Consider the following 26,863-nt stretch of genomic DNA (forward strand, 5'->3'; position numbering starts at 1 on the left):
AGGCAGTCTGTGTAGAATTGCAACACATTTTACTAATAATCAAGAAATCCCAGTGTTGTGCCAAAAAGTGATTCCTGTTATTTGCCAACAAATAACTGCCAGTATTTAAAATCTTGTAGACGAGTTGTTGGCCTGCAATCCGTCAACCATATCCATTATTAATAGTAGTTATTAAACTCTGGCTCTCTTTCACAGTGCGCCTTTGTCCTCCCTCCCCTAAACCCCAGCTGGTTGTATCAGATGGCAGCCTCTCCCTGGTTCTACCAGAGCGTTTTTCCTGCTAAAAGGGAGTTTTTCCTTTCCACTGATGCCAAGTGCTTGCTCATCATCTGACTGCTGGAATTCTCTCTCTATTATTGTAGGGACTTTACAATATAAAGTGCCCCGAGGACACGGTTGTTGAGATTTGGTACGAAATACACTGAACTGAATTGAATTCAACTGAACTTAATTGTGAATGATATTAAGTCATTTTCAGCTAGAAAGATCATTCTAGTCTGCGACTTAAAAAAACAACTTTGATATAGCCTTTATTCATCCAGGTAAAAAATGACACTGACATTAAAAATATTCTATAAAGACTATAAAGCCAAAAAATGACTGGTTTGAATATAATGTTAGGTACAATAATGCAAAATGATAAACAAAGAAACAAAAAACAAGTAATTTCTTTATTTTATATATAACCCCTTCGTAAATCTTGTTTACCACAGCCTATTTACCCCCCAAAAACCACAGATTTAGACATCAAAAACAGCAAATCACACATAAAAACATGGGGAATTACTTTTGGGGGGTCAATCACATTTTGGGGTGACAACGGTAATTCAAACAGGCCCACTAACTTTTCCTAGCCACTCAAACCTCATTATAAGGTCAGTTTAGAGAGCAGAGTATCTGCAGCAGCAGGAGCAGCAGCGGGGATTCAAGATATTTCGGGTATCTCTGGTGCCCCCCGCTGGCCCGGTGCATTGTGGGACAGCGACAGGCAGTGTTTTCACACAGCTAGTCGACAGTTGCGTTTGCCGTGCATTTTGCAGAACGGTATGGGGGAGAATGGGAAGCCACCGTACTGACTCTTCGCAGTGAAAGCTCCGCACGGATTCTGCGGTTTTAGGTAAAGTACTGTGAGCGTGGTCGTTGTGGTTCGATACGGTGTTGACGGTGGTTCGGTCCGGGCGTGTTACTTGCAAGTTGCTAGCTGACGCCGTTGCTAACTTGCTGTTAGCATTTCCGTGATGCTGGCTGTCATAAAAGAGCGAAGCTGAGGCGTCCGCCGTTGTTTTTGGCTGCTTTCTGTGGGTTTTGTGTTAGTCGGCGAAATGATAAAAACTGTATCTCGTGGTTTAAAAAAATCGATTGAAGCCGCCGCTGGCTCGGTGTTGTTCAACGGCGGCCAATTTAGGACAGACAAACTGATGGGGTTTGTGTTGTAGCTAGGCTCCAAGAGGAAACTGCACATTTATAGGCGCTTGTACTGCTAGTATAAACCGGTTTAGGTCACGATAAAAGAAATTAAGTGGATTAAAATAGGAAATACGTTAAGCTGTAGACCAAATATTTGAGTTGATTTGGCAGGATGCGTGTGGAAAGCATTTAGCACGGAAAAGCCGAATGTGGGCATGCAGATTGCAATAATTTAAAGAATATGGATTAGAGAACTGTATCGTTTTACTCCTGCATTTAGCTGCTTTCCTTAAAGTACATATCACATATTAATACATTTCTGTGCACATTTGCTAATAGCATTTGGGGCTTACTTTAATATATATGTCTGTGTGGGGCAGCTACAGGGAATGTGTTTACTTCTGTTATCACAGACTCTAGTAGGTATCAGATACCTTTCCTAGGCAGTGTCGGTGACACACTGCAGTCTGGACTGGATGCTACCATTAAGTAGAGTTTTCAGGCAGACAGAAAACAGAATAAATGGTCAGGTAGTCAGCCTGAGAGACTACTAATTTAATAATGAATAAAGTATGGAGGTTTGCTCAGCAGAAATGAGCGATCAATATTGATAATGCAGTTAAGGGGGAAAATAAATGGAGGGCAAATTAGAAGCATTGAGCTTTAATCAACATTGATGATATAAGCGAAGATGAAGTGTGGGGTAAGGGTGAGGATTAGATGAAATCACAATTGTGGCTTTTGTGATACTCTTCGTAGGGGCTGGCTGGCAGCCAGTTGCATGTATATTTCTGATAAAGCTAGGTGATTATCATTTATTGAATGTCTGTGAAACCATAATATATACTTTTATATTGTCATCGGACAAAATGCATTTTATTGGATATGTTAATTGTACTCTGCAGATAAGGGAAGATAAGTAAACTGGAGGTGCTTTCAGGTATTAACTCAATGCAAAGTACAGTAAATGTACAGAAATCTGCATTTGATATGGTCAATGTTCTGCTTGTAAAACAGCAGCAGTTATGTTGACAGTTTTTGGTGGCACTTGGCAGGTAGCTTGTTTTAAGCACTTGGTAAAATCTGCTTCTTTTTCATTTGAATTTTGTCTTCCTCGATTGTAGCCCCTGTCTAATCATCTAGTCTGATTAATTCTAACTAAACTGATCTCAAAGCTATATGATAAACAACTGTCTCTGTACCGTTAAGTACAACATTTTCAAGAAGGATAGGCTCTGTTGCATTTAACTTTCTCATGATTTGATCATTTTACTTTTAAATAAAGGAAAAAACTTCAGCTTAATTGTTATGCGATGTGTATGTTAAATTTGTCCATTGTGATTATAGAATGAGACGCTCCTAGTGAATAGTTCCTAAACAGGAATTTTTTTCCTGGTGTCTCCTATCCCGATAACATTATTGTGTGAGTATTACTTTACATTTGGTGTGGAAGTCAGATGTCAGAGCTGAGAGTGAAATCCCTCCAGAGTTAGTGGGTTCTGGCAGTAAAGTTGGAAAAACAAGAAAATTAAAGACAATGTGCTGTCCAGCTGAACGTCAGCACACGACTGCATGTTTCACTCGGTGCTGAATGCTCGGTGGAGCGAAGCTTTTAAACATACCGCGTATGTACCTGTATTTACTGTAGATTTGTGAACCTACCTGAATGGCTTCACCTGGATGTGAACCATATCCTGGTTCAGGTATCACTAACAATACAGCATAATGCTTTTCTTTTATGTGCACGTCAAAACTCAGCTGCAGCACTTTCACAGATAGACTGGTCAGTGTTCTGCATGAAGTACCTAAAACTTTCTTAGTACTGCACTGTATGTTTGAATAGAAGAAGTTCAAACCGATTGACATAGTAACTTAAACTGCAGGTCTGATTATTAACCATTTACAGAGATTGATGCCGTTTCCTAAGGTTATCACCATATTAGTTTTGCGCATTTGTCGTGTAGGTGGTTCAGTTGTTACCAAGTGACCTACCTTATGTGTGTGGGATGGCAAAAGCTAATGAGTGTTGATTACGCAAGACCAAACCCGGTGCAGTAATGTGCAACAGTTGAGTATGCTTAAACATCAGTTGATCTCTTTTTCCATGTTGCAGCATGGCAATGTGCTTTATATACTGTGGAAACAAATTTCTGTCAAGATTTTCGCAACATTGGCTAACCCCCACCTGTCACAATGCACTTAACTTTATTTTCTGGTTTATTTTTCATTCAGGTGGTACACTCACTGCCACTCTGCTGCCTCCCAGAAACCATCATGCCTTATGGAATATTCATTCAGCACCAGTGACTTTCCAGTGGGATCCATGTTTACAACAACAGTTAATTTTGCCAACACTTAGCCTCATAGCACTTTCTTTTTAAATCGCTCCTGTTCCCAGTGCAAAGCGTAAGCCCCCCCATACAGCTGCATCTCGATTCCCGATTATCAGCTTCTCTCCCTTTACAAGAGGATAACCCTCTATCATGAGATTCCGAATCTACAAGAGGAAGGTGGTGTTACTGACTCTGGTGGTTGTCATATGTGGCCTGGCTTTCTGGAGCAGTGGAAGGCAGAAGAAGAACGACAGTGGATCGTTACCCAGGGAAGTGGAGGCGGTGCGGAGGAGCAACATTATTAGCAGCAGCAGCAGTAATAGCGTCAACAGTCATAACCAGGAACAAGCAACGCCAGCGGTCAGTCGGGCACCTGTCCCAGCACCTGTTATACAAGCAAATGACACACACCAAGAAAAAGAAAAGGACAAAGCCAAAATATCCAAGCCAGATGTGGATAATACCACTTTAGTCTACCGTGGCATTGTCTTCCAGCTAAACTTTGATCAGACGATAAGAAATGAAGAGAAATTTAAGATGACTCGAAAGAAGGATGATTTGGTTGTAGTAGTTCAGGTCCATAACCGACCAGACTATCTAAAGCTATTAGTAGACAGTTTACGAAAGGCCAGAGGTGTGGATAGCATACTGCTGATATTCAGCCATGATTACTGGTCCCCTGAGATTAACAAAGTGGTTGCCTCTATTGACTTCTGCCAAGTCCTCCAGATTTTCTTCCCCTTCAGCATCCAGCTGTACCCACAGGAGTTCCCTGGAAACGACCCTAGGGACTGCCCCAGAGACATCCCCAAGAAAGACGCCTTAAAACTGGGTTGCATTAACGCAGAGTACCCTGACTCGTTTGGACACTACCGGGAGGCCAAGTTTTCCCAGACCAAGCACCACTGGTGGTGGAAGCTTCACTTTGTATGGGACAGAGTTCGAGTTCTCAAAGACCATAAGGGTCTCGTTCTTCTGATCGAAGAGGACCACTACTTGTCTCCGGACTTTATCCATCTCTTAAAGCAAATGACTGCTCTGAAAAGGGAGCAGTGCACAGACTGCGATATCCTCTCACTGGGGAGCTACAGCCACATTGGCTACTCCAGCAAAGCAAATAAAGTGGAGGTGAAACCCTGGAAGTCCACCGAGCACAACATGGGGATGGCTCTAAGTAGAGAGACGTACCAGAAACTCATCCAATGCACCGACACCTTTTGCACTTATGATGACTACAACTGGGATTGGTCTTTACAACACTTGACTGTGTCATGCCTGCCCTCCTACTGGAAGGTCATGGTGAGCGAGGCACCACGGATTTTCCATGCCGGAGACTGCGGCATGCACCACAAGAAGGCTTCTTGCATGCCCGTTAACCAGAAAACCAAGATAGAAAATATCCTACAGAGCAGTGGGAACCAGTTGTTCCCAAAAAACCTCCTGATCACAAAGAGACTGCCAGCCAACGGGGCAGGAGGAGTGGCCCCACATGTGAAAAATGGGGGCTGGGGAGACATCAGGGATCATGAACTCTGCAAGAGCTATGTTCGATTACAGTGACCTTAATTGCTACTATTATATATTATTGTCTCTTTTGCATCCTATATAAAGAAAAAGTAAATCTTTATGGACTATTCTTAATATTGCCTGTTTTATTGGCTTGTTCCAAATAAAGACGAATGTTGGATTTTTGGCTTCTTTAACACAAATATGTCTTTACATTGAATTATTTAAGTAATTCTAACAAGTCTGCAATGTTTTGTATCATTGATATACTAAACAATATATATTGCTGTGTTTTCTATAACAAGATTTTAAGATTAATATATGCATCATTTGATATTCAGAGTCTAAAAACATACTGATGGGAAACAAATTAAAGGTAATGCCAACATAACTTAAGCCACTGGTTTCCACTGACCTGTTGCCATTGCTCAGTCTGCACACATACACTGGAAAAAAGGTCAGAACGGTGCCTAAAGGCTGCTGTGAGTTTCTTATGACAGAAAGAACCACACATTTTTCCTACGCAGTTTATAGGTCCGTTTACAAAATGCACCAAAGCGAAACTAGGACCAGCACTACCCTGTGCTCCTTTTCCACGGATCAATGGCCAGTTTCTAACTCATAAGTCTGTTGCTAGTGCCAAAAAGTTGGAACTGGTGTCAGTGGGTATGGAAAGCGCTGTCACAAGAAATATAGCAGTGATTGGACTGAAAGGCAGCCCACGGATTCTATCCGCCCTAATTTTCCATCCAAGGAAATGATCCCAACATCTTATAGTACACACCAAGAAATGAGTTCAAACCTGTGAAAATGTGGCCTACAAAAGGCACAAAGGCAGAACTGGGTCCAAATTAACAGTAGCTTAAAAATGTCTGAAATCTGGCTTAGGTATTTGAGTTGAGTTGAAACCTGGTGACTGCCCACCATTATCTCTCCGGTCAAAACATTTTTGTCAAACCCTAGATACTCTGAAGAAACCCTAACTTCTCACATCCTGTGCTACTGACCACTCAATTTCTGCTTATCAGGGTGGGAATGTTTGTGGGATAAAGGTGATTGCTCAGAACGTTTTATTGATGAGTAGGGATCTCCCCTCTTAAGTTGATCAGTGACCCTTGCAGCATAACTGAGCTACAGCATCCCCTCACTATAGCACTTATGCATTCAGGTGTTCCCGTAATTTGTCACCCATCTATATCTCAGTAGGTGGCAAATTGGGAAGAGCAGGCAAGTGCTCACTGGTGCAGTCACGAGTTTGGCAAAACTATGGACTCAGAAGTCCCGCTGTGCCCACATAATTAGTTTGAAGGTATTTATATCTCACAAATTTGCTGAGATCAAAGTAGATCCGTTGAGACACCTCATTCTATTTAAATAATTTTCCATTTAGCTTCAACAGGTTATTAGAGAACACCAGAAGACTCGATATTAAAGTGACTGCAGCAGTTTGGAATTCAATTCCATCAGTGCTTTCAGTAACGGGGGCGCGCAGAGCTACAGTTTTCATCGTGTTATATTTGACAGAAGAAGCATGGTGATGCACTGCAGCTAAATAAAACTGCAGGCCATTGTTTTGTTGCAATGCATCACTGCCCCTACCCAATGTAGTATAACGTTGTGCTACTGTATCTGCAGAGATTCTCACAGAGAAATAAACGCGATGCACCTGGAGAGCTCCCAAGGCTCTGACACTACTTTCTGTTTTCTGTTGTTCCTATTGAAGATGCATTTACATTTTAAGTGCTTAGACCACAGCTCAGTATTGATAGTTTCCGCTGAGGCCCGAGCTCACTGGCTTCTCTGGCTGCATTGATCCCCTACTCTCTTTCCATCACTCCATCCTTCACCCATCCTCCTGGCAGTGTTTAACAATCAGTTCTGCATACTGTTCAAAATCTGGAATAAGTTATCAGTGACTGAACTCTTCAAACGGGTTCACATTTAAGGTCTCCTCTGGTAGACTCTGCCGGTGGCCTTTCAGTGACACAACTCTCAGCATAAAGCACCGCATGAATTAAAGATTAAATACTTTAATGTATGAAGAGGAGGTTGTTTCCTTAGTGTGAATGTTTCTATTTAGATTGACACAAAGCCTCTCAAATGTTCCTCTTCGGTACAAAAACAAAACAATGCAACCTCTGCAGGGTAAGCAGTTCCTGTTAATTTCTTATTAGTAAGCTTCAATTCATCATGCAGTGTGAAGACATGCAGTCATACTGCTGCTGCTTCTCTGAGGTCATGCGACTGGCAAATTGTGCAGCTGTTCCCATGGTGCATACTCAATAATTGGGCCTGTACCACAAGGGAAGCATGGCTTAGAATAGAACTGAGAATAGAGGAAGTGGCACATTGTTCTTGATTCGTGGTGACTAATGGTTAGCTGACATCAGAGCATTGGATTTAAGTTCTGTACAGCCCAAGACCATTACCCATACCCTCCCCCTCCTAAAAATTCATGATACACAGTTATCTAAATTGCAGTTAAAAAGGTGCAGAGGAAGAAACTGCCTATCCACTCTAGAATCCAGGCCAATTGTCAATACAGCCATCCTAATGAAGCAACTTTGTATTCCATGTTGCATTTAATTTGTCACCCTCTTATCCCGACTTTATAATATACCTCATTCTTTAATGTCTAAACCAGGGGTCTCAGTCCACGAGGGCCGGTGTCCCTGCAGGTTTTAGATCTCACCCTGGGTCAACACACCTGAATCACATGATTAGCTCATTACCAGGCCTCTGGAGAACTTCAAGACATGTTGAGAAGGTAATTTATCCATTCAAATCAGCTGTGATGATGGATCAAGGACACATCTAAAACCTGCAGGGACACCGGCCCTCGTGGACTGAGATTGGGGACCCCTGGTCTAAACTAACCACAGGTCTTAGCAGTGGGTTAAATAAACATCCCTGCGGAGCTTAAAAATGAAATTAGATTAATGTGATCCTTTCCCCAACTTGACTAGACCTGTACGTTCAAATCTATCGCTGACATAAAGGCATGAATTAATTTTTTCCCCTCCCTCCCTTCTCACAGTAACTGTCAAGTTTCTGCATCACATGAAATGTTGCTCAGTCTGGGCTTCTAGCCCCCGGGAGGCGATATTAATCATTCATAGACGTTGCACACATTGCAGGTAAACAAAACTCTGGGTCAATATATGGAGACATGCAGACGAGGGAATTGCATCAGTGCGAAAAGATGGTCAAAGAGGGATTGTGCAGTGGGATTTGTTTTCAAGCTATTGAATACCTATCAAAGAGGGCCCATTTCCCTGAAGGTGTAAGATAGATGCAGCTCTTTTCAAGCCTGTGCTCGATGCTACTGTAGTTTGATTGCCATTCAAAGGTGATAGGGTTTGTAAACAGCACAGAAAGCACAATAATAGCACATATATTACCATCAGTGGGGTTTTTCTTTTTTAAATGTAAATATCTCACTAATTCTGATTGACACTTGCTGAAGATTGATGTGGCCAGCCCAGAAGAGATCAGTCATTCAGTCAGAGCTGTTTTAGTGACAGCCTGACGGGATGATTGTGCCAGTCTATCCTGCTGATCACACCTTTTTTTCCCCTCACATAACAGCGATGCCACAGGCTGCCGGTTTAATGGCTATGAGTGCTTGTGTTTCTCCTAAAAGTAGCTCATAAATTATGGAGAAGCAGTTTTATTCCGCTCTTTGAATATAAAATATATATGAAGTGGAAGCAATACATTTGTGATGGGAGACCGAGGGGGAGACAACAGGATATAGGCTACATATCACATAGACAGCAATTTCCCCGTTTGATCAAGTGATTAATGTTATGGAAAAAAAAAAATTCCAAAAGCTCTCATTTGCCTGAACAAGACTGCCACCTGCTGGTTAGCTGCAATACTAACACTTCAGTAGTCATGGAGGTAATTCTCAAAATGAAGTAGAAGGAAACTTTAGAAATCTCCTAGAGAAGGTGTGTCAAACTTAAGGCTTTGTTTTGCAATGACAGGACAGTCTGTGTAACGAGCAACCAGAAGATTTTCTGCTATCTTACACATTTATTTCTCACCATTTAAGCCAGATTTCATTCATTAACCGCAGCACGATTTGTCATGTTGAATAACTGAGGTGTTGTTACAAATGCAAAGCTTATAAGATATCTCTGTAATTAAACTGACAGAAAGGGGAATTTTACTGATCCAGGTTGCTTTAGATCAAAGTGGGCAGTATGTGGCTCACAATGTCAAATGAGTTTCCCCTAGAACCCTGCCCTGGAACCAAGCCATCATGGGAAATTATTAGTTGTGCTTGTCCTTCATTATGAAGTGAAAAAATTTAATACTTCTTTCCCCGTGTGATAAAACTAAAGGTTAACAATGTAAGAAATTCACATTGTATTGAGCCTCACCTCTTATCCAGGCAGAAGAAAGCATGGAGGTGCATGTCCAACTAAGAAGTGTTGCATGAACGCGTGGTTTCATGTGTGAATAAACAGTGAACACAAACAGAACAGGTAGTCTGTCAAAGCTGTTTTAATAGGCGTCACATGGAGGAAAAGGCTCCCACTGTTAAAATCCTTAGTTCTGTATGGGTGCCTGAAAAAGCACCCCTCACCTCAAGCACCTACCCCCGCCACCGAGTGCTGACGCATGTCAGCTGGTAATTCAACACAGTGTCAAGTTTGTTCACAAGTTCAGCATCAGTTACTGGCAATATAACAGAAGTCACAGATTTCAGTCCTGTGTGCAGAACAAGGTTGTCAGTCTTATTTGTTAAAGTGAGTTTCACAAGTATTATGACGGATGGGACTGCTGCCTATGGGTGAGGGGAACTATGCCAGCGTTGGTCTTCCTGTGGTTTACCTGAGCTCGGAGTGATGGCTGAATTATAGACCACTGCCTCTGCGCCTACCTGTCTACGTAGTAAAAGGAATCTGCAGCGACAGGCTAGCTAGCATTCAGCACTACCTGTTAGACAAAAGGATAGACATTTCCTATACCAAACGTTTCATTAATAAAAATACACCTGAAATTTCTCTATGTACAACAGAAAAGAAACATTTTCACCTGCATATTCAAGATTTGTTTTAATATTAGGTATAGATTTTCTGTATTAGAAATATCACTATTTTCTGAAATGAGGATTTTCAATTAATGTAATATGATCATTTCACCCATAAATCACTGATGTACAATATTTACATATATTACAGAGCCCATTTCATCCGAAACAATATTAAAATAAATGCTCAATAGATACAAAGTTTTTGTTTTTTTAAATTCTATTTATATAACAACCTTGTCAAGGAGTCCTTACACACTCCAAAATGTAAAGCCATACTCCTCTAACTATTAAGTGCAAACAATTTTTTTTTCATATAAAAAACTATGATTGCAGCATCCAGCGTTGAGACAGAACGATAACAAGCCGTTTCCCCAAGTGCTTTCAAAGCGTTTTGAAAAACTTGTTCCACCCTCATGAGTTCAAAATATAGAAGGGAAGGAAAAGAATGAAAGAAAAACAAAACTGTGCAAATAAACTCCTGAGTTTGACAACTCGGACTTAAAAATGTTTCAAAAGGAAGTAAAAGGCAGTCTCTCTTGGGCAGGTGTTTGACAACCGTGACTGCACAAGGAATCACCCAGGAGGTGAAAAATAAGAGACTTCGCTTTGGGGATATGCTGCTGTCGCTCCAAAACAGTCCCTCATCTTATTCCCTTTATCTGTGAATATATTACATTTATTTTTTCTTTTTTTTTCCTTCTTTTTTTTTTTTTTTTTTTAAAAAAAGGGATTTAATTAAACCCACACAAAAAGGTCAGGTTGAGGCATCATCACAAATGCTTACACCGTGTCTAGTCTTTGAAGATTTACAGGCACAAGAGATTGGGGGATTAGTTTGTTATTGTTAGACTAGACACGTTCTGATATGAGCATAGATGCAATAATGAAGCCAGTCAAACCTTCCCATAAGCCTCCTGGATGATTTAAAGCTTGCCCTCTAACTTCCAATAGCACCCTTTAAACCCACTCCACCTCCCCCACACACACACACACACACACACACACACACACACACACACACACACACACACACACAAAACAAAGGGGGTCAAGTTTCTAATTCCGGCCTTGGCCAAAATTCTTAACATGAACAGTAACACAAAGAGAGCATCTGGGTGCTTGTAGTGATGAGAATGAAAGGAGACACTCGAGGTCATGTGATGTGTGACTGTGTGTGAAGAAGCGCTGCAGGGCCTCGGTCTTGGTCGTCCCCACGTCTCTGTTGCGTGGAGCTGTTATTAGCAGCACCAGCACCAACTATACTACTGTTCCACTGGGGGAATTGGCTGGGTTGTTTTGAGATGATAGCAATCCCTGTGGAGAGACAGATAACACACATTGATAATAAAGATTTTTAGTAGAATGTAACACGAGAGGTAGAAGAGTGAGGCCTTGAGGTTTGCGCTTTTTTTTCCTTTCTTTTTTTTAAACAAACTGTCCTATTTACAATCAAAACTGATGCAGGTTTATGTATGTATGTGTGTGTGTGTGTGTGTGTGTGTGTATATATATATCTATATATCTATATATATATCTATATATATATCTATATATATATATATATATATATCTATATATATATCTATATATATCTATATATATATATATCTATATATATATATATCTATATATATCTATATATATATATATCTATATATATATATATATATATATATATATATATATATATATATATATATATATACACATATATGGTGTGAACTCAAACCCAAACTTCTGAACTGCTTCTGAATGCAAGAATTACTCAAAAAAAACAAAACAACAACAACAAAAGTTTACTTAAAAAAAAAAAAAGAAAGAAAAAAAAAAGACTTTAAAGTGTCACAAGACAGTATTCTCATGAGGCCCGTCACTCACCACTTTCCCAGGCCTAGCCCATGTGCAAACGAAACCCTCCTGACAGGCTGTTACCAGACAGTCCTCCAGGAAGATTAACACAGTGAGTCTTTCGTGAGCTATCTTTTTGCACACCAGCGGTTCCAGGAGCGGCACCTCCTCCATGCGTGGGCACAGCGTGGTGCCTAAAGTCTTAGCAGCGTCAGCTTTCGCCGTCTTTGACAAGCTGAGCTGGTTTAGCTTGTCGCTGCTCTTGCTGCTGATGTGACCCATGCTGTGGTTTCTCTTGTGATCCTTCTCGTGGCGCTCCTTGCGCGAGTCGTGTAACGACAGTGTTGCAAACTTGCTGACGCTGGTGGCGATGAAAGCGCTGTCAATGATGCTGTTGGCCTTGGTTGTGGCTGTGGCGGTGGTGCTGCTGCTGCTGTTGCTGCTGCCTGTGTTACTGTTGGGGGTGCTGCCCCCTGCTGGATTTGAGGAGTGAGGCAAGCTATTGGACCGAGGCAAGGTGCCGGGGAGGGAGTTAGTTGGGTTGCCGCTAGTGCTACTATTGCTCAAATTGTCTTTACCGTTGGTGCCACCGGAACCGGTGGTTGTGGACAGAGTAGGAGTTTGTCCTGTTGCTGGAGGGCTTGTGGCACTCATAACATTAGTGTGTGTTCGAGTGCGGGACAAAGGGAGGTGAGGAAAGAGAATGTCCTCTGTGAGGTCCCACAGGCACAGCTGGGTGTCCTGTCCCACTGAGCCAAATCTGTAGGTCACACTAACAGGCCTACTGTCCGTAGAGTTTCTCTTAGAAAGCCGAGAATGAGAACTGTTTGCTCTGTCTCTGCCTGCACTGAAGTGATTCTGCTCGTGAAAGTCCTCGTCGCTGCCACTAAACTCCGCAGGCAAGTCACCATCCTCAACACTGGTGGTACAGTGGTCAAACGCCACCACGCTCACCCATGACTTGTGGCCATGCCCTCGTGCAATGACTCTGCAGTCCAAAAACGACCAAACCGTCACCAGGTCGTCCTCCCCTCCTGCCACAATATACCGTCCATCAGGGCTCCAGCACACGCACAGTAAGCCACCGAAGTAGCTCTTCATAGTTCCGTGTAGCTCTGCGGCATCAAAGCCAAAAACCCGCAGGAAGCCATCCTGGCTCGCACAAGCTAGAAACTTTCCATCTGGGGAGAAAGCAAACTCATTGAGCGCCCCTTCGCCCACTGTCCACCGCAGTAACGGGTTACGAGCCGATTTGCTCTTGCAGGTATGCACAGCATAATTTTCACCCTGCTTAAGGAGCTGGTAGTGAGGTGCTGTGGTGCCACAGGTGTTTTCCACATTGTACAAGTACATGCTGCCACTGGAGTGAGCCACAAGAAACAGGCTCTCTGAACCAGGAACCCATCGTACACACGTTACTCTCGACTTGTCAATAAGTCTCTGGAAAGAGAAGAAAAGAAAAAAACCAAAAAACAAGGAGACAGGTCAGCTAGTGGACTAGATCAAACATAAACATAATTTCTTTAGGGATTAATAAAGTATTCAGATTCTGATTGATTCTGATAAACATATTATTGCGAGCCTGTACTACAAGGAAGGTTCAACATATCCATGACACCTTTTTTCTATTTGTCGTCACTTACCCACTTATCCCAAAATCAGCAGTCAAGCTAAGGGGTCACACAAAGGTGATTAACAACATGATAAGTCAGGTTTCTCGATCTAGCTATGAGGATGTTCATATGAAAGAATATGACCAATCAGAAATGGGGTAAGACTAAGGGAAGCAGAGTGATATAGACTATGGTATTATAAAAATAGAGTTTAAAGACATAATAGAGGCTTAAAAAACAAACAAACACATGCACGAGCACATGCGCGCATCAGGGCTAGAGCTATTGCACCAGAGAGTTTGTGTGTTTGAGACACAAGTACAGTAAAAAAAGAGTCATCTAAATATGACTATGTAGTTTCGAGTCTGGACTGCTTGAGAAGAAGGCAACTGGTATCTTTTGTGGTTTGTGTAAATGAACCACCATATAATTCAAATATGAAGGTTGCTACAGACTAAAGCATGTATGTGCAATGGCTTCCCCAGTTTAACCAATTTTTGCATAGAGGAAGTGGAAAGTAACACTGTCTGATCGCCTTCAGAGATCAGACGGGCAGATGACACCTGTGTCAAAATAGTAAACCTATAAAGCAGAAGCCTTCGTTGAACATATCAACTCCATGAACAAAAACAGAAAAAAAACAAAAAAACAAAAAAAACAGGAGGATACCAAGAAGCATAGTTCACCATTCCTGGACTGCTTTACTTACTGAGGAGTAAGGAGTATTTTTCCGCATTCTGTGACTGATGGTAACTTGTTGTGACTAAATGGTTGCCCAGAGCTTGAGGGTGTTGCATTGCACACTCAATCCCTTTTGGTCACAAGGCAATTGCACAGGTTGCATGATAGGAGACAGCCTTTCTGAAAACACTTGCATTCTGACTGCCCAACTGGAATCTCACTAAGACAGATTTTCAACATGTTACCATAACTCTGAATGAGTCTTTATCAATGACAACTCAAGGGAACTCAACTCAATGGGCTGCCGGTATGTCTTATTCTGGTTATATTCCTATAGAACAGGAAGGTTGCTGAACAGAAATGTATTGGTTAAATCTGAAATTTTGCCTATGTACACAGCAACAGATATGTGATTTTCAATGATTTATCACAATTTCTTGATGTAGTTTTAGAAACAGCCTGTACCCCAATCAATCACAATTCAATCGCAGACTGATGTCAGACTAAGCTATCAGGATTGATTCTAACCTCTAGTGGTTATCCCAAGACACCTTTTTAATGTCGTGATGCATGCTCAATCATCCAGGTAAGTAAATCTCCAAAAGTTGATTCAGTCATCTGGACGTAGCGTTTTCAGTGGGAGAAACTTTTTGTCACTCATCCAAGTAACTTCTTCAGTCTCAGCTGACTGCAGGTTTCCCAAGTGTCAATCAGAAAACCAGCCCACTGAAGGAACAATGGGCTGGGAGGTCAGTTCAGTCATTATGCAAATGTACTGTTTATAAGATTGGGGCAACCTGCAGTCAGCTGAGACTGAAGAAGTTACTTGGATAAGTGACGAAACGTTTCTCCCACTGAAAACGCTACGTCCAGATTAACAGAATCAACTTTTGGAGACACCTTAATATCAGAATAAATGCACAGGAACGAACCTCAGACATCCACCAGGGAGAGAGAACAACAAAGGGAAATACACTGTTGTCCAGTATGTGGCAGGTTTTTTTTAGATAAGTTCAAAAAATTTTTATCCAACCATTAACACCCTAGTACACGTTTCACCATGGAAACCCCTCAAGACAAAAACTGGCTCGTCCCAAGGTTAAAATACACAAACATAAGCTAAACAACACAGTGTAATTCAGTAAGCAGTGTTCCAATTTTTTACATGGGAGGAACCAAACACCCACTCCACAAATACATTGCACAACATAAGAGAGCCACCTCAACAGGAAAAGGACAGGACAATGCCAAATACCTCATATGATGATGGAGTGAGGCAAAGCCTCATAGTGGATTCACACCTTGGCCCTGATTACAATAATCACCAAAGCCTTGTTTCACACCTTGGCTCATGTGATGACTCACATAATTAACAGTGGCTCACAAGACCTTAGGACAACCCCCACTAGGGATTAAGTCATTGAGATTCTCCATGAGTTGTTTTAGAATTATACAAAACCTCTTCGATGAGAGGGGAAACTCTTCATAAACCAAAAATAAAGTTCCCTTGTTTTCAAGCATTCATGATGCTGCTTGATTATGTGTGAGCTTTATCTTCTTTAGTCAGCTAGACTGAAAAAGCAATATTAATAAAGTCTAGTCTATTCAAAGTACAATAAAAGTTTTAAAATGGCTTACAGACAGCTTGGACAAAAGGAAGAATTTATATTTCTTACTAATGCTCATCAGGGAAAAACAAAGACTTTAGATTTTCTTTAATTTTTTTTTTTTTTTTTTTAAACAACCTTTAGCTATCTATGCACTGGGATCAGAAGGATCATCCAGGAATGGTGATCCTTCATTCCAGAAAACTGAACATACCTGTTTATCTCTTACTTCAAACATAACCTGTAGAGCAGATTAGGTCTACGGTACAAATTACATTGTCGATGTACCCTGGTAAGTAGTGGACCACATTTGGAACACTGAAAATCCAGGGTTAAACCCGAAGTTACATTACTAAGCCTCAAATCCTTCTTCGTAGTACAGGGCTCAAGAGAGGCAAGTTGTCTTCAAAACAATGATAACTGCTACCCACCTCCTCATTGAAGAGTTTGCTGGTTTCCTTCTTTATTGGGTCTATGAGTTGCACCTGGCCTGCTGAGAAGCCCACCAGCAGAGAGACACTCTCTGCTGTAGCTGTGAGGGGGTTGAAGTCATGGCACGTAGGCTGCGTTCCTTTGTATATCCTCTTGTCTATGGGCTTACTAAGATCAGCAGCCTGCAACGATAACAAACACATTGACATGACTAAAAATAAATTAAAGAAACTGTGATATGTTGTTAAATGCAGAAAGTCATTATTCCGAACTAGAAAGAAAGAGCAACAAAGCCTGACACACACATTTGTGACAGTTTTATGTCTATCACTTTCTTCAGGTCTATTTTGGAGCTTAAAACAAGTCAGAGAGAAAGGTTAGAAGTTGCAACGCTTCTAAAGGTGTCAGTGTTGTAAAAGAGGCAGCTCAAAATAAAATGAGATAAAATAAGCATCTATGGCTGCCCAACAATACAAGTGCTGTGGCTAAACTGTCATAAATCATTTATGCAAGGATGCTTCATATTACACCTGGGGTAGAGACAGAAGACATATTACCAGAGATGTTCAGCTGCTAAGATAAAGTTTAAACAGCAATAAATACCTCAAACAAAACTTGCTTGATCCCGACTGTATGCAGTGGATCTGTCTAATTCTTAAACAATAAACTATGTACAACAACTCACTGTGACTTGTCGTACTGACATACCCTGGTTAGGGTTTCGGGTGACAAATGTTTTACTCACTTTTGTCAACAGACAAAATGGTGATGTTGATCTATCTGTCACTAATCTGAAACTGTGCAAAATGTGTTGCTGTGCTTCATTTTCTTTTACCCACTGTCCTGTATATTAGGGCTGCACAATTAATTGTTAGAAAATCGCGATCTCAATTCATACTTATGTGCGATCTCATTTCCAAATGACAACGATTTTAAAAAAGAAGAAAAAAAAAAGATGACGATTGCACTGCATTTTGATCCGGGACATAGTCTGCATGAAAACAAGCGCTCACTCTTCCTGCTCAACAAATGACAAGGGCGGAGCCTTATACCACGTAATACCGAAGCCAGCTGGCAGGGAAAAAACAACAGAGAGCACGTGAGAGATGATGAAGCTGTAAAGGCCAAGAAAGTGACAGGAGAAAATCCGTCCCGGTCAACCACATCAATAACGGGAACCTTATACAGCGCTTCCCCATACCCGTCGAACTCCCGCAGGCACAAAGAAATTACGGAGGCTATCACTTATCACCTGGCTAAAGATATGGCTCCCATCAACACTGTGCAAAACGAGGGATTTGGGAAAAGGATCAACACCCTAGACAAACGCTACACAGTGCCGTCCTGCAACTATTTTTCAAATGTTGCACTACATGCTCTATACACGCAGTGTCGAGCAACGGTGGAGACGGAATTACAAGCAGTACAACATTTTGCGGCAACAACAAAATGTGAGACATTTATTGTTTTTATGTTCATTTATTGTTTTTATGTTCAGTCTCAACTGTTACGAAGTTGATGTGCAGTTAATAAGTGCAATAAATATTTATACTGGAAAAGAAAATCGTGAGAGAATCGTGATCTCAATTCTAAGCAAAAAAATCGTGATTCTCATTTTATGCAAAATCGTGCAGCCCTACTGTATATGGCTGAAAAACTTTGAGACGTTAAGTGGCAATCCCATTGATTGTAAGATTAGTGGTTTGACCATTAGCTCCTCCTTTATGCACGTCACTGGGTCTTTGAACAAGACACTTAAGCCCAAAATAATCCGGATAGTCAGGCCTTCACCTTGTAATGTGTGTGTGTGTGTGTGTAGCTGCACTAGTTCAGTCCGTGCTCTGGGATTTCAAAACTTGATGCGGAAGTTTTGAGAACTGCTGATGTTAAAAACCACCCGAGACGTCCCTACATCAGGAAAATGAACTTGAATACAACTACTGTCCCTAAAGCTAATGCAGCTCTGGTTCAATTTTGTTGCATCAACAGGTTAACACTGCTGTTTACTGGCAAACAGTTATAATGGCTAATATTTACTCCATGCAGTTTTGATTAAGTAGTATAAGTGTCAGCATTTCTATCACTATTCTAAAATTTTCTCCAGGGTCTCTTCTCCAGAGACAGCAGTGTTGTTGAATGTTTCGACATTGCAGTTTTTCGGTTACTCAGTCAATCTGAGGAATTTTTTTTTGATCATAAGGAAACGTCAAACACTGGCTTTAGGGTTCAAAAACTGTAAAATCGAAACACACAATTCTGTGGCTTGACTTGCTGTCAAATAACAGACTTCATAACTTTTCAAACCCAAAGGTTGCCCTTTGCCAAGTAGTACACCATATAAACTTAGAATTATCCAAAATAAGTGTTCCTATTTGCACTTTACTTTTGTTAAAGACAACAGAAGAACAGCTTTAACATTAACGCCAAAATGCACGGTTAGCAGAGTCTTCGTGGAAAATCAAAACACAAACAAAAGTGTGAGTCCTTATTAGGATGCTTGGCCGCTACACCCAGCTTACGGGTCAAGCAGATCACCAGCATGATCACCGCTGTCACAGTCACCATCTCTGCTTAAACGTTTCTTGCTGCAATGACATCACCACTGCATGCAACCTAAACAGTGGATCACATTGCATCACAACCCAGTCCTGACAGTAGCATGCACACATCATTACACCACGAAAAACAACACTCTTCACTTCCATGCCAGCAGCTTACAAAGTCTAAAGCTTACATGCAGTCAGTGGCTTCTTAACAGGAACAACAAAGTTGTTTCCTGTCTGCACTGCCACCGACAGTGTAGAGGTGCACTTTCCACGTAAAGAAACGAGGATAAACAAACACCACATGACATGACAGAACAGGAGAAGCCTTTTCTCGTATAGCACAGTTCACTGAGTAATTTCATGTCACAGCTTTTCGCCGAATTAACTAGCAAACCGTGGAGGGCGCACAAATCTAATCGAAGCAACAACAACAAAAACAACTGTGGCGATGTTAGCTAAGAATGCTAATTAGTCTCTAACTTAGCTAGGTTTGCTACATGGCCTTCTCTTGACAATCTGCGCACTTAAATAACAGAAGCCGAGAGAGCTGACAGTTGGTTTGCAACGCCTTTAAATATGCCAAATTAACGGGCTGCTCCCGAACAGCGGTTACTTTTCCTCCGCGCTCAGTACTGTTTACCTTTCTCACGCCTTTGTAGATATAAAAGTAGAGTTCCCGGCCCACATTGAAACAGATCCTGTCGCCGTTGCCGGACTGGTCGTTTACATTGACGAAGGAGACCTTGACGGGATTGGAGCCCTGCGAGTTGAAAGGCACCCTGTTCGGGCGGCTGTATTCAGAGTGAGTGAGGAGTTTGTAGACACCTTCTCGTGTGGTGAACTGAGTTTTAATTTCGTTCATCTCCTTCCCTCCTCCCTCCGCCGCCATCTTGGAAATCGCCGTTCATCCTTGTCCTGGCCCCGGATGTCAGCGAGAGCGCATGTGTTGGACCGTTGCGGTCGCAGCCATGCATACAGTGAATTATAGAGTCAAGCAGAAAAACATAAGTGTATGTGCGTGTAAACGCGATTAATGTAAACAATGTAAACAAACACATCGACTTAAAATAACTCGTTATTATTTAATATTTTTTGTTGGAAAAAACAATAATTTTTACAACTTTTATGGTCCACCAAAGCAATAAATAGCATATATTAATTTTGAATGAATACAAATAATAATTCTATGTAATAATAAGAAGAAGAAAACCTGTGGAGGAAAAGCTTACAATTGAGTATAAGCAGAGTAAAAAATAAATATTATTAGTAAACAAAAATAAAAGGGGGAAAATCTCTCTGTGCAATAAAATCGTCCAAAGTCAAGGAAAAGAGAGAAAGTTCTGAAACAGAAAACCAAGACTGAAACTCATGGTCACTTCTGTAATCAAAGTACCAAAGTAAGAACCATCCCAGGATGTAAACACTACTACCATCTGGCAAGTTCCAGAAACATTGCTATTATTATCATTCTTCCATTTCATTAAAAAAAGGACTGACTCACTGTCTTACTCAAACAGAATAGTCGAATACCGAGAAATTTGGCTTCTCTCTTTCATCAGTTTACACTGACCGAGACACTGCCTCGTGTTTCTCAGGTACATGAGTAGTCAGCTTCTAGTAACGTCTGCTACCAGCTGAAAACATTTCGATTACGTAACTGATCCCTAGCAAGTGCGATACACTGCCCTCCTCTGGTAAGTAAAGCCATCGGAACAGAGTATTCTAGTCGTCTGTCTTACACAAGTCTGACTTTAATTATTTTTACATGTAAGTAGTATAGTGCAGCCTATTCCAGGTGTTATGGAGGATGAATGGGTTTTTACAACCTTTTGCTAAACCATCACAAGCTCTCATCAACAGACTGTGTGTTTGGCATACACATATTAATGTGTTATAGGGAAGCGTATGATTTCTGCCAGAATTTAAGTTTGGCCAATGGCCACAGAACATAGTCAAAAACTCTTTCCACAAATTCAATTTGCCTTCACTATAAGTCTTTCTCTATCACTGAGTAGTTTGGATGGCATATTCTGTTTGCAATCCACAAATGAAAATCAGGAAATTAAATGGAAAGTTCTAGACATTCCTAGTAAGTTGGTCTGCAATATGCATTATGTAAATAAAGAAAATGTAATCTAAACTCTGACAACATGCATATATAGATGTGTAAATAAGGCAGCATATGGGTTTCCCTCCAGAATTTCTGTTTGGTCAATTTATTAATTAATATTATTTATTAATAGCCCTAAAACAAATTCAGAAGTATATAAAGTTATGAGCTAAACCAGGCCCAGCCCAGCAGAGACACCACTCTGATTGTGAAATATGAACAACTGCACAGATTTTGAACTTTTAACTGTATTTTCATTAGTTTTTACAACTTTTCCTATTGAAATCCCCCCCATAGCCATTCATACTATACCAAAGTAGTTAAGTAATAGATAAACAATTAAATTGTGGTAAAGTTCCTGTTTCTGTTATGTACTATATAAATTTATTTTCTTTTTCTTTTTTTTTCTTTAGTTTTTTCTTTCTTTAGTTTTCTTTTTTAGAGAAAGAGGTCCATCTTACATGTGTTTGTGATGTGGAAAAATTGAGACCCACTGTTAAAATTGCATTTTCTAAATATATATATATTAAAGACATCTCAGGGATTAAATGTTTAGGTAAATGTCTTTCTCTGGTCTGGCCCACTGAAGATCAAAGTGGGCTGTATGTGTCCCAGAATTAAAATGTATTTAACATGCCTAATCTAAACTGTGGATGGACAGCAAATTGCACACAGCATCCCAAATGGCTTTAAATATGTAAAAGCTTAAGATTCATCCAAATTATAGATGCTAAAAAAAAAGCATGGGCCTGCTGTCCATTCCATAGGAAGCCCTAATGAGCATGTGTGGGTGCAGTGGGGCGCCATGGCAGCTGCTGATGGCAAAGGCAACGCACAGCTGTGGTGCTGGGTTATGCTGTCTAACAGCTATACAAGCTATCAGTGAAGCTCTCATTGTGACTGACAGGCACTCCTTGTGACTCTGCAACCCTATAAGGGCACACCAACTTTAGAGCTCCAATGTCCCAATCGCAACCCCCTTCCAGGCCATTCCTCAGCACCCCCCTGACTGTAGTGAACATACAATCTGGAAGCTTCTGAATGGGAGCTTCGAGAAACCATCCTGTAAGTATAAAAAGACGTTGTCATGTCGTGTGGTCTGCATAGAGTCAGAAGACGCTAACTAGAACACAACCAAGAGAGACTTACTGCCCACAGGAGCAGCAGAGAAGCACACACTTGAAGTTCTCCAAGAAGAGAAGTCAAGCTCAGTGATACATTTTTCTCCTAGAGGTGACTGAAGACAAAGATTATATCCAAGGTAAGAATGGAATCAATGCAACAATCATTTAGATTTTAGAGTATACTGGGTGCTTGTAAGGTTTTATGTGAAGTGAGTGATTTAATTCACAAGAGACACTTACTGCTCACAGGAGCAGCAGCCAAGCACACACTTGAAGCTTTTGAAGAAGAGAAATCAAGCTCAGTGATTGGTTTAACTATACAAAGTAACAGAAAATAAAGATTATATTCAAGGTAAGAATTAGAAAATCTACAACAACTTTTGTTTTTTACAGTATATTGGGTGCTTTTGTGATATAATGTAATTAACTTAAACCTTTAATATTGGTTAGAATCAGAATGGTATAGTGTATGTGCTTTTCTATCAGTGTCTAAATAGGACTGTTACAGGCATGAAGCACATGGCAAGCAAGGTGACCCAAGTGTGGGACCAATGGCTTCTCAGAATCTATTCTAACAGCTGATGCAGCACATTTGCATCTTAGCTTAGTGACATAAATATGAATCCCATAGAACTGTAAAGGAATTATTCATTCTGGATTAAAACCTTTGTTTAATGTATGAAATGTTCTTAGAAGGCCAAAAAAAATATATGCAGTAGTCGTGACAACAGACTACCCCTTCCTATGCTAAAAAAACAAAGTTAGTTTTTGTTTCATCTTTGAATTTCAAGTTGCTATTTTTTTAACAAAAACACTACACACATTGAAGCTATTAAGGGTTTCCAAAGCATCTGAACCCCCCCCAAACCCCCAACCCCCCAAAAATGCCAGTTCTGTGATTGACAGAAGGAACATGTGCACATCAGCAGGCCATGTGGCTGCCTGAGAAAAACTTAACCGAAGAAGTTCATAGTAAATTAATTTAAACTACAGGTGAAAATATAATTATTCGAAAACACAAAAAATACAGAGGTACAATTTCTTTTTTTTCTGAAAAATGTTACCCAATATGTTCTTCCCCTTTAGATGCCTGAGAGTTCTGCACACATTATGGAGGAGGAGGTGGAGACCTTTGCCTTCCAGGCTGAAATTGCTCAGCTGATGTCCCTTATTATCAACACTTTCTACTCAAATAAAGAGATCTTCCTTAGGGAACTCATCTCCAACTCCTCAGATGTAAGGGAAATAAACACTTCAACACCATGTTTTCCAATTTTTTTGAATGTAAAGCAAGCCCTTATATTTTTTGCCCCCCAAAACTATTTTAATTGAGTTATCTATTTTCGACAGGCCTTGGATAAAATCAGATATGAAAGCTTGACGGATCCCACCAAACTTGAGTCCTGCAAGGACCTGAAGATTGAAATCAGGCCTGATCTGCACGCTCGCACCCTGACCATCCTTGACACAGGTATTGGCATGACCAAAGCTGACCTGATCAACAACCTGGGCACAATCGCAAAGTCCGGCACCAAAGCTTTCATGGAGGCTCTGCAAGCTGGAGCTGATATCTCCATGATCGGTCAGTTTGGTGTGGGTTTCTACTCTGCCTACCTGGTAGCCGAGAAGGTGACAGTCATTACCAAGCACAACGATGACGAGCAGTATATGTGGGAGTCTGCAGCTGGAGGCTCATTCACAGTCAGGCCTGATACAGGTATGTCTTAGTCGCCTCATTTACACAACAATTGAATCAGTCATTTGACCTTGTCTGCCACGGTTCTAATTTTGTTGTTGATTTTAGGAGAGCCAATTGGCAGAGGCACAAAAGTGATCCTTCACCTCAAGGAAGACCAGACGGAGTACTGCGAGGAGAAGCGTGTCAAAGAAGTTGTGAAGAAGCACTCACAGTTCATTGGCTATCCCATCACACTTTTTGTAAGTTTTTAATTACACAGTAAGAACAATTATCCAATCAATACTTGATAATAACCACACATTGGGTGTGATAATGGTATGGCAAAGCAAAATTTAAATATGCCTTTGCATATTTAAGGTGGAGAAGACAAGAGAAAAGGAAGTAGACCTGGAGGAGGGAGAAAAGGAAGAGGAGGTTGAGAAGGAGGCTGCTGAGGACAAGGACAAACCTAAGATTGAGGACGTTGGCTCTGATGAGGATGAAGATACAAAGGATGGCAAGAACAAGAGGAAGAAGAAGGTCAAGGAAAAGTACATTGATGCCCAGGAGCTCAACAAGACCAAGCCTATCTGGACCCGTAACCCTGATGACATCACCAATGAAGAGTATGGCGAGTTCTACAAGAGTCTTACCAATGACTGGGAGGACCATCTGGCTGTGAAGGTAAGCTAAATCTTCTTGTGATAAAACATATTTAGCAACACCAGTTGCAATAATGTTATGCTAATTAATACATATCTATATCTTACCCCTGCAGCATTTCTCAGTGGAAGGCCAGCTGGAGTTCCGTGCCTTGCTCTTTGTACCTAGAAGAGCTGCATTTGACCTCTTTGAAAACAAGAGAAAGAGAAACAACATCAAGCTTTATGTGCGCAGGGTCTTCATCATGGACAACTGTGAAGAACTGATCCCAGAGTACCTCAGTAAGTAACAATAAAGTAACACATTAGTAATAGTGAACAAAATCTTGACCCTTTAATGATGCATTCTCTCAAAATTCATAGTTATTAGTAATTGTTTTTGGAACTCAACTCCTGGCTTTGGGTAGCTGACCAGTTTATTTTCCCTACTCAGATTTCATCAAGGGTGTGGTGGACTCTGAGGACTTGCCACTGAACATCTCCAGAGAGATGCTGCAACAGAGCAAGATCCTGAAGGTCATCCGCAAGAACCTGGTCAAGAAGTGCCTGGAGCTTTTCTCAGAACTGGCTGAGGACAAGGACAACTACAAGAAGTTCTATGAGCAGTTCTCCAAGAACATCAAGGTAGGATCATCCATCTAAATTTCTTACACTCTAAAACTTCAGAAAAAATGTATGATACCAATCATTTTGCATTGATGTTAATAACACAAAATGACACATTGTTTTTTATGCTTAGCTTGGAATCCATGAAGACTCCCAGAACAGGAAGAAACTGTCTGAGCTGCTCCGCTACTACACCTCAGCCTCTGGAGATGAAATGGTTTCCCTCAAGGACTATGTCTCTCGTATGAAGGATAACCAGAAGCACATCTACTACATCACTGGTAAGTTATTCAGTGTGGTTTCCTTTTCTTTTGTTTTCAAGTATTCCCTGGGAGTTTAAGTTCATATAACACCATACTGAAATAACTTTAACAGGTGAGACCAAAGACCAGGTTGCCAACTCTGCTTTTGTGGAGCGCCTTCGAAAAGCTGGCCTGGAGGTCATCTACATGATTGAGCCCATTGATGAGTACTGTGTCCAGCAGCTGAAGGAGTACGATGGCAAGAACTTGGTTTCAGTAACCAAGGAAGGCCTGGAGTTGCCTGAGGATGAGGAGGAGAAGAAGAAGCAGGAAGAGCTCAAGACTAAGTTTGAGGAACTCTGCAAGATCATGAAGGACATCCTTGATAAGAAGATTGAAAAGGTAATTTTTCTCCTTCAGAAAATGATAAAGTTATTATAGTTAACATTATTAGGCATGAGAAGCTTGCTTGACTGTGTTCAAACATACTAAAAATACTGTATTTCCATCCTGACAGGTTGTAGTTTCGAACCGTTTGGTTGCTTCCCCCTGCTGCATTGTCACCAGCACCTATGGATGGACGGCAAACATGGAGAGGATCATGAAGTCTCAGGCACTGAGAGACAACTCCACCTTGGGCTACATGACTGCAAAGAAGCACCTTGAGATTAATCCCTTGCATCCAATCATTGAGACCTTGAGGGAGAAGGCAGAGGCTGACAAGAACGACAAAGCTGTGAAGGACCTGGTCATCCTTCTGTTCGAGACTGCCCTGCTCTCCTCAGGATTCACACTGGAAGACCCACAAACACATGCTAACCGCATCTACAGAATGATCAAACTTGGTCTTGGTATGTATAGCTTTTCCTTCAAACATCCAGGTAGTAGTTAGGTTATTATACATTAATTGAGGAATTTGTTTTTTAATGGATGTATTTCTATACACAGGAATTGATGATGATGATTCTGCAGTTGAAGACATAATTCAGCCTGCTGATGAAGATATGCCAGTCTTGGAAGGCGACGATGACACATCAAGAATGGAGGAAGTTGACTAAATTATTTACTAGACTTTTTCTGGCTTTGATTTTTATTTTTGTAATTTATGTTCCTAATTTAAATGTACATTATTTTTTAGCAGAATTTCTGTTAGTAAACAATGTGCTAGTCAGAAAAAGTTGATGGAATTAATACAGACCACAGTGGCTTTAGTTTATATTGTATCAGCCACTTATAAAACTTCTGACAATCACTAAGAGTATTATTAAGTCACCGGGGTTTAGACTTATATCTCTTTTGTAACATTTTTTATGAAAAGCAATCAAATTTGTAATAAAATATATTTTAAAAATGACACCTGTCACTTTTCTTATCTTATCACCTGTCACTTAATTTTATCACTTGTTTTTGCTTCCTACAAACAA

General features: G+C 40.8%; 3 protein-coding genes across 3 annotated transcripts; 2 read left to right on the forward strand and 1 right to left on the reverse strand.

Annotated features, from left to right (window-relative positions):
* Positions 1-909: 909 nt before the first annotated feature.
* mgat2 (alpha-1,6-mannosyl-glycoprotein 2-beta-N-acetylglucosaminyltransferase) lies at positions 910-5,637 on the forward strand. Its single transcript, XM_003440648.5, has 2 exons — positions 910-1,117; positions 3,640-5,637. The coding sequence occupies exon 2, from the start codon at positions 3,891-3,893 to the stop codon at positions 5,298-5,300; it is 1,410 nt and encodes a 469-aa protein (XP_003440696.1). The 5' UTR covers positions 910-1,117; positions 3,640-3,890; the 3' UTR covers positions 5,301-5,637.
* A 4,103-nt stretch (positions 5,638-9,740) lies between these two features.
* Positions 9,741-19,986, reverse strand: wdr20b (WD repeat domain 20b). Its single transcript, XM_003440646.5, has 4 exons — positions 19,658-19,986; positions 16,471-16,653; positions 12,169-13,578; positions 9,741-11,604 (listed from the first exon to the last, which is right to left on the reverse strand). Exons 1-4 carry the CDS (start codon positions 19,904-19,906, stop codon positions 11,548-11,550), a joined length of 1,899 nt encoding a protein of 632 aa, XP_003440694.1. The 5' UTR covers positions 19,907-19,986; the 3' UTR covers positions 9,741-11,547.
* A 2,048-nt stretch (positions 19,987-22,034) lies between these two features.
* On the forward strand, positions 22,035-26,793 carry hsp90aa1.1 (heat shock protein 90, alpha (cytosolic), class A member 1, tandem duplicate 1). The gene is made up of 11 exons (XM_003440645.5): positions 22,035-22,388; positions 23,338-23,487; positions 23,602-23,968; positions 24,056-24,189; positions 24,308-24,613; positions 24,708-24,873; positions 25,025-25,215; positions 25,331-25,478; positions 25,573-25,841; positions 25,957-26,290; positions 26,388-26,793. Exons 2-11 carry the CDS (start codon positions 23,338-23,340, stop codon positions 26,495-26,497), a joined length of 2,175 nt encoding a protein of 724 aa, XP_003440693.1. The 5' UTR covers positions 22,035-22,388; the 3' UTR covers positions 26,498-26,793.
* The last annotated feature ends 70 nt before the right edge of the window (positions 26,794-26,863 follow it).

This window comes from Oreochromis niloticus, linkage group LG15, assembly GCF_001858045.2.
Source record: "Oreochromis niloticus isolate F11D_XX linkage group LG15, O_niloticus_UMD_NMBU, whole genome shotgun sequence".
NCBI lineage: Eukaryota > Metazoa > Chordata > Actinopteri > Cichliformes > Cichlidae > Oreochromis > Oreochromis niloticus.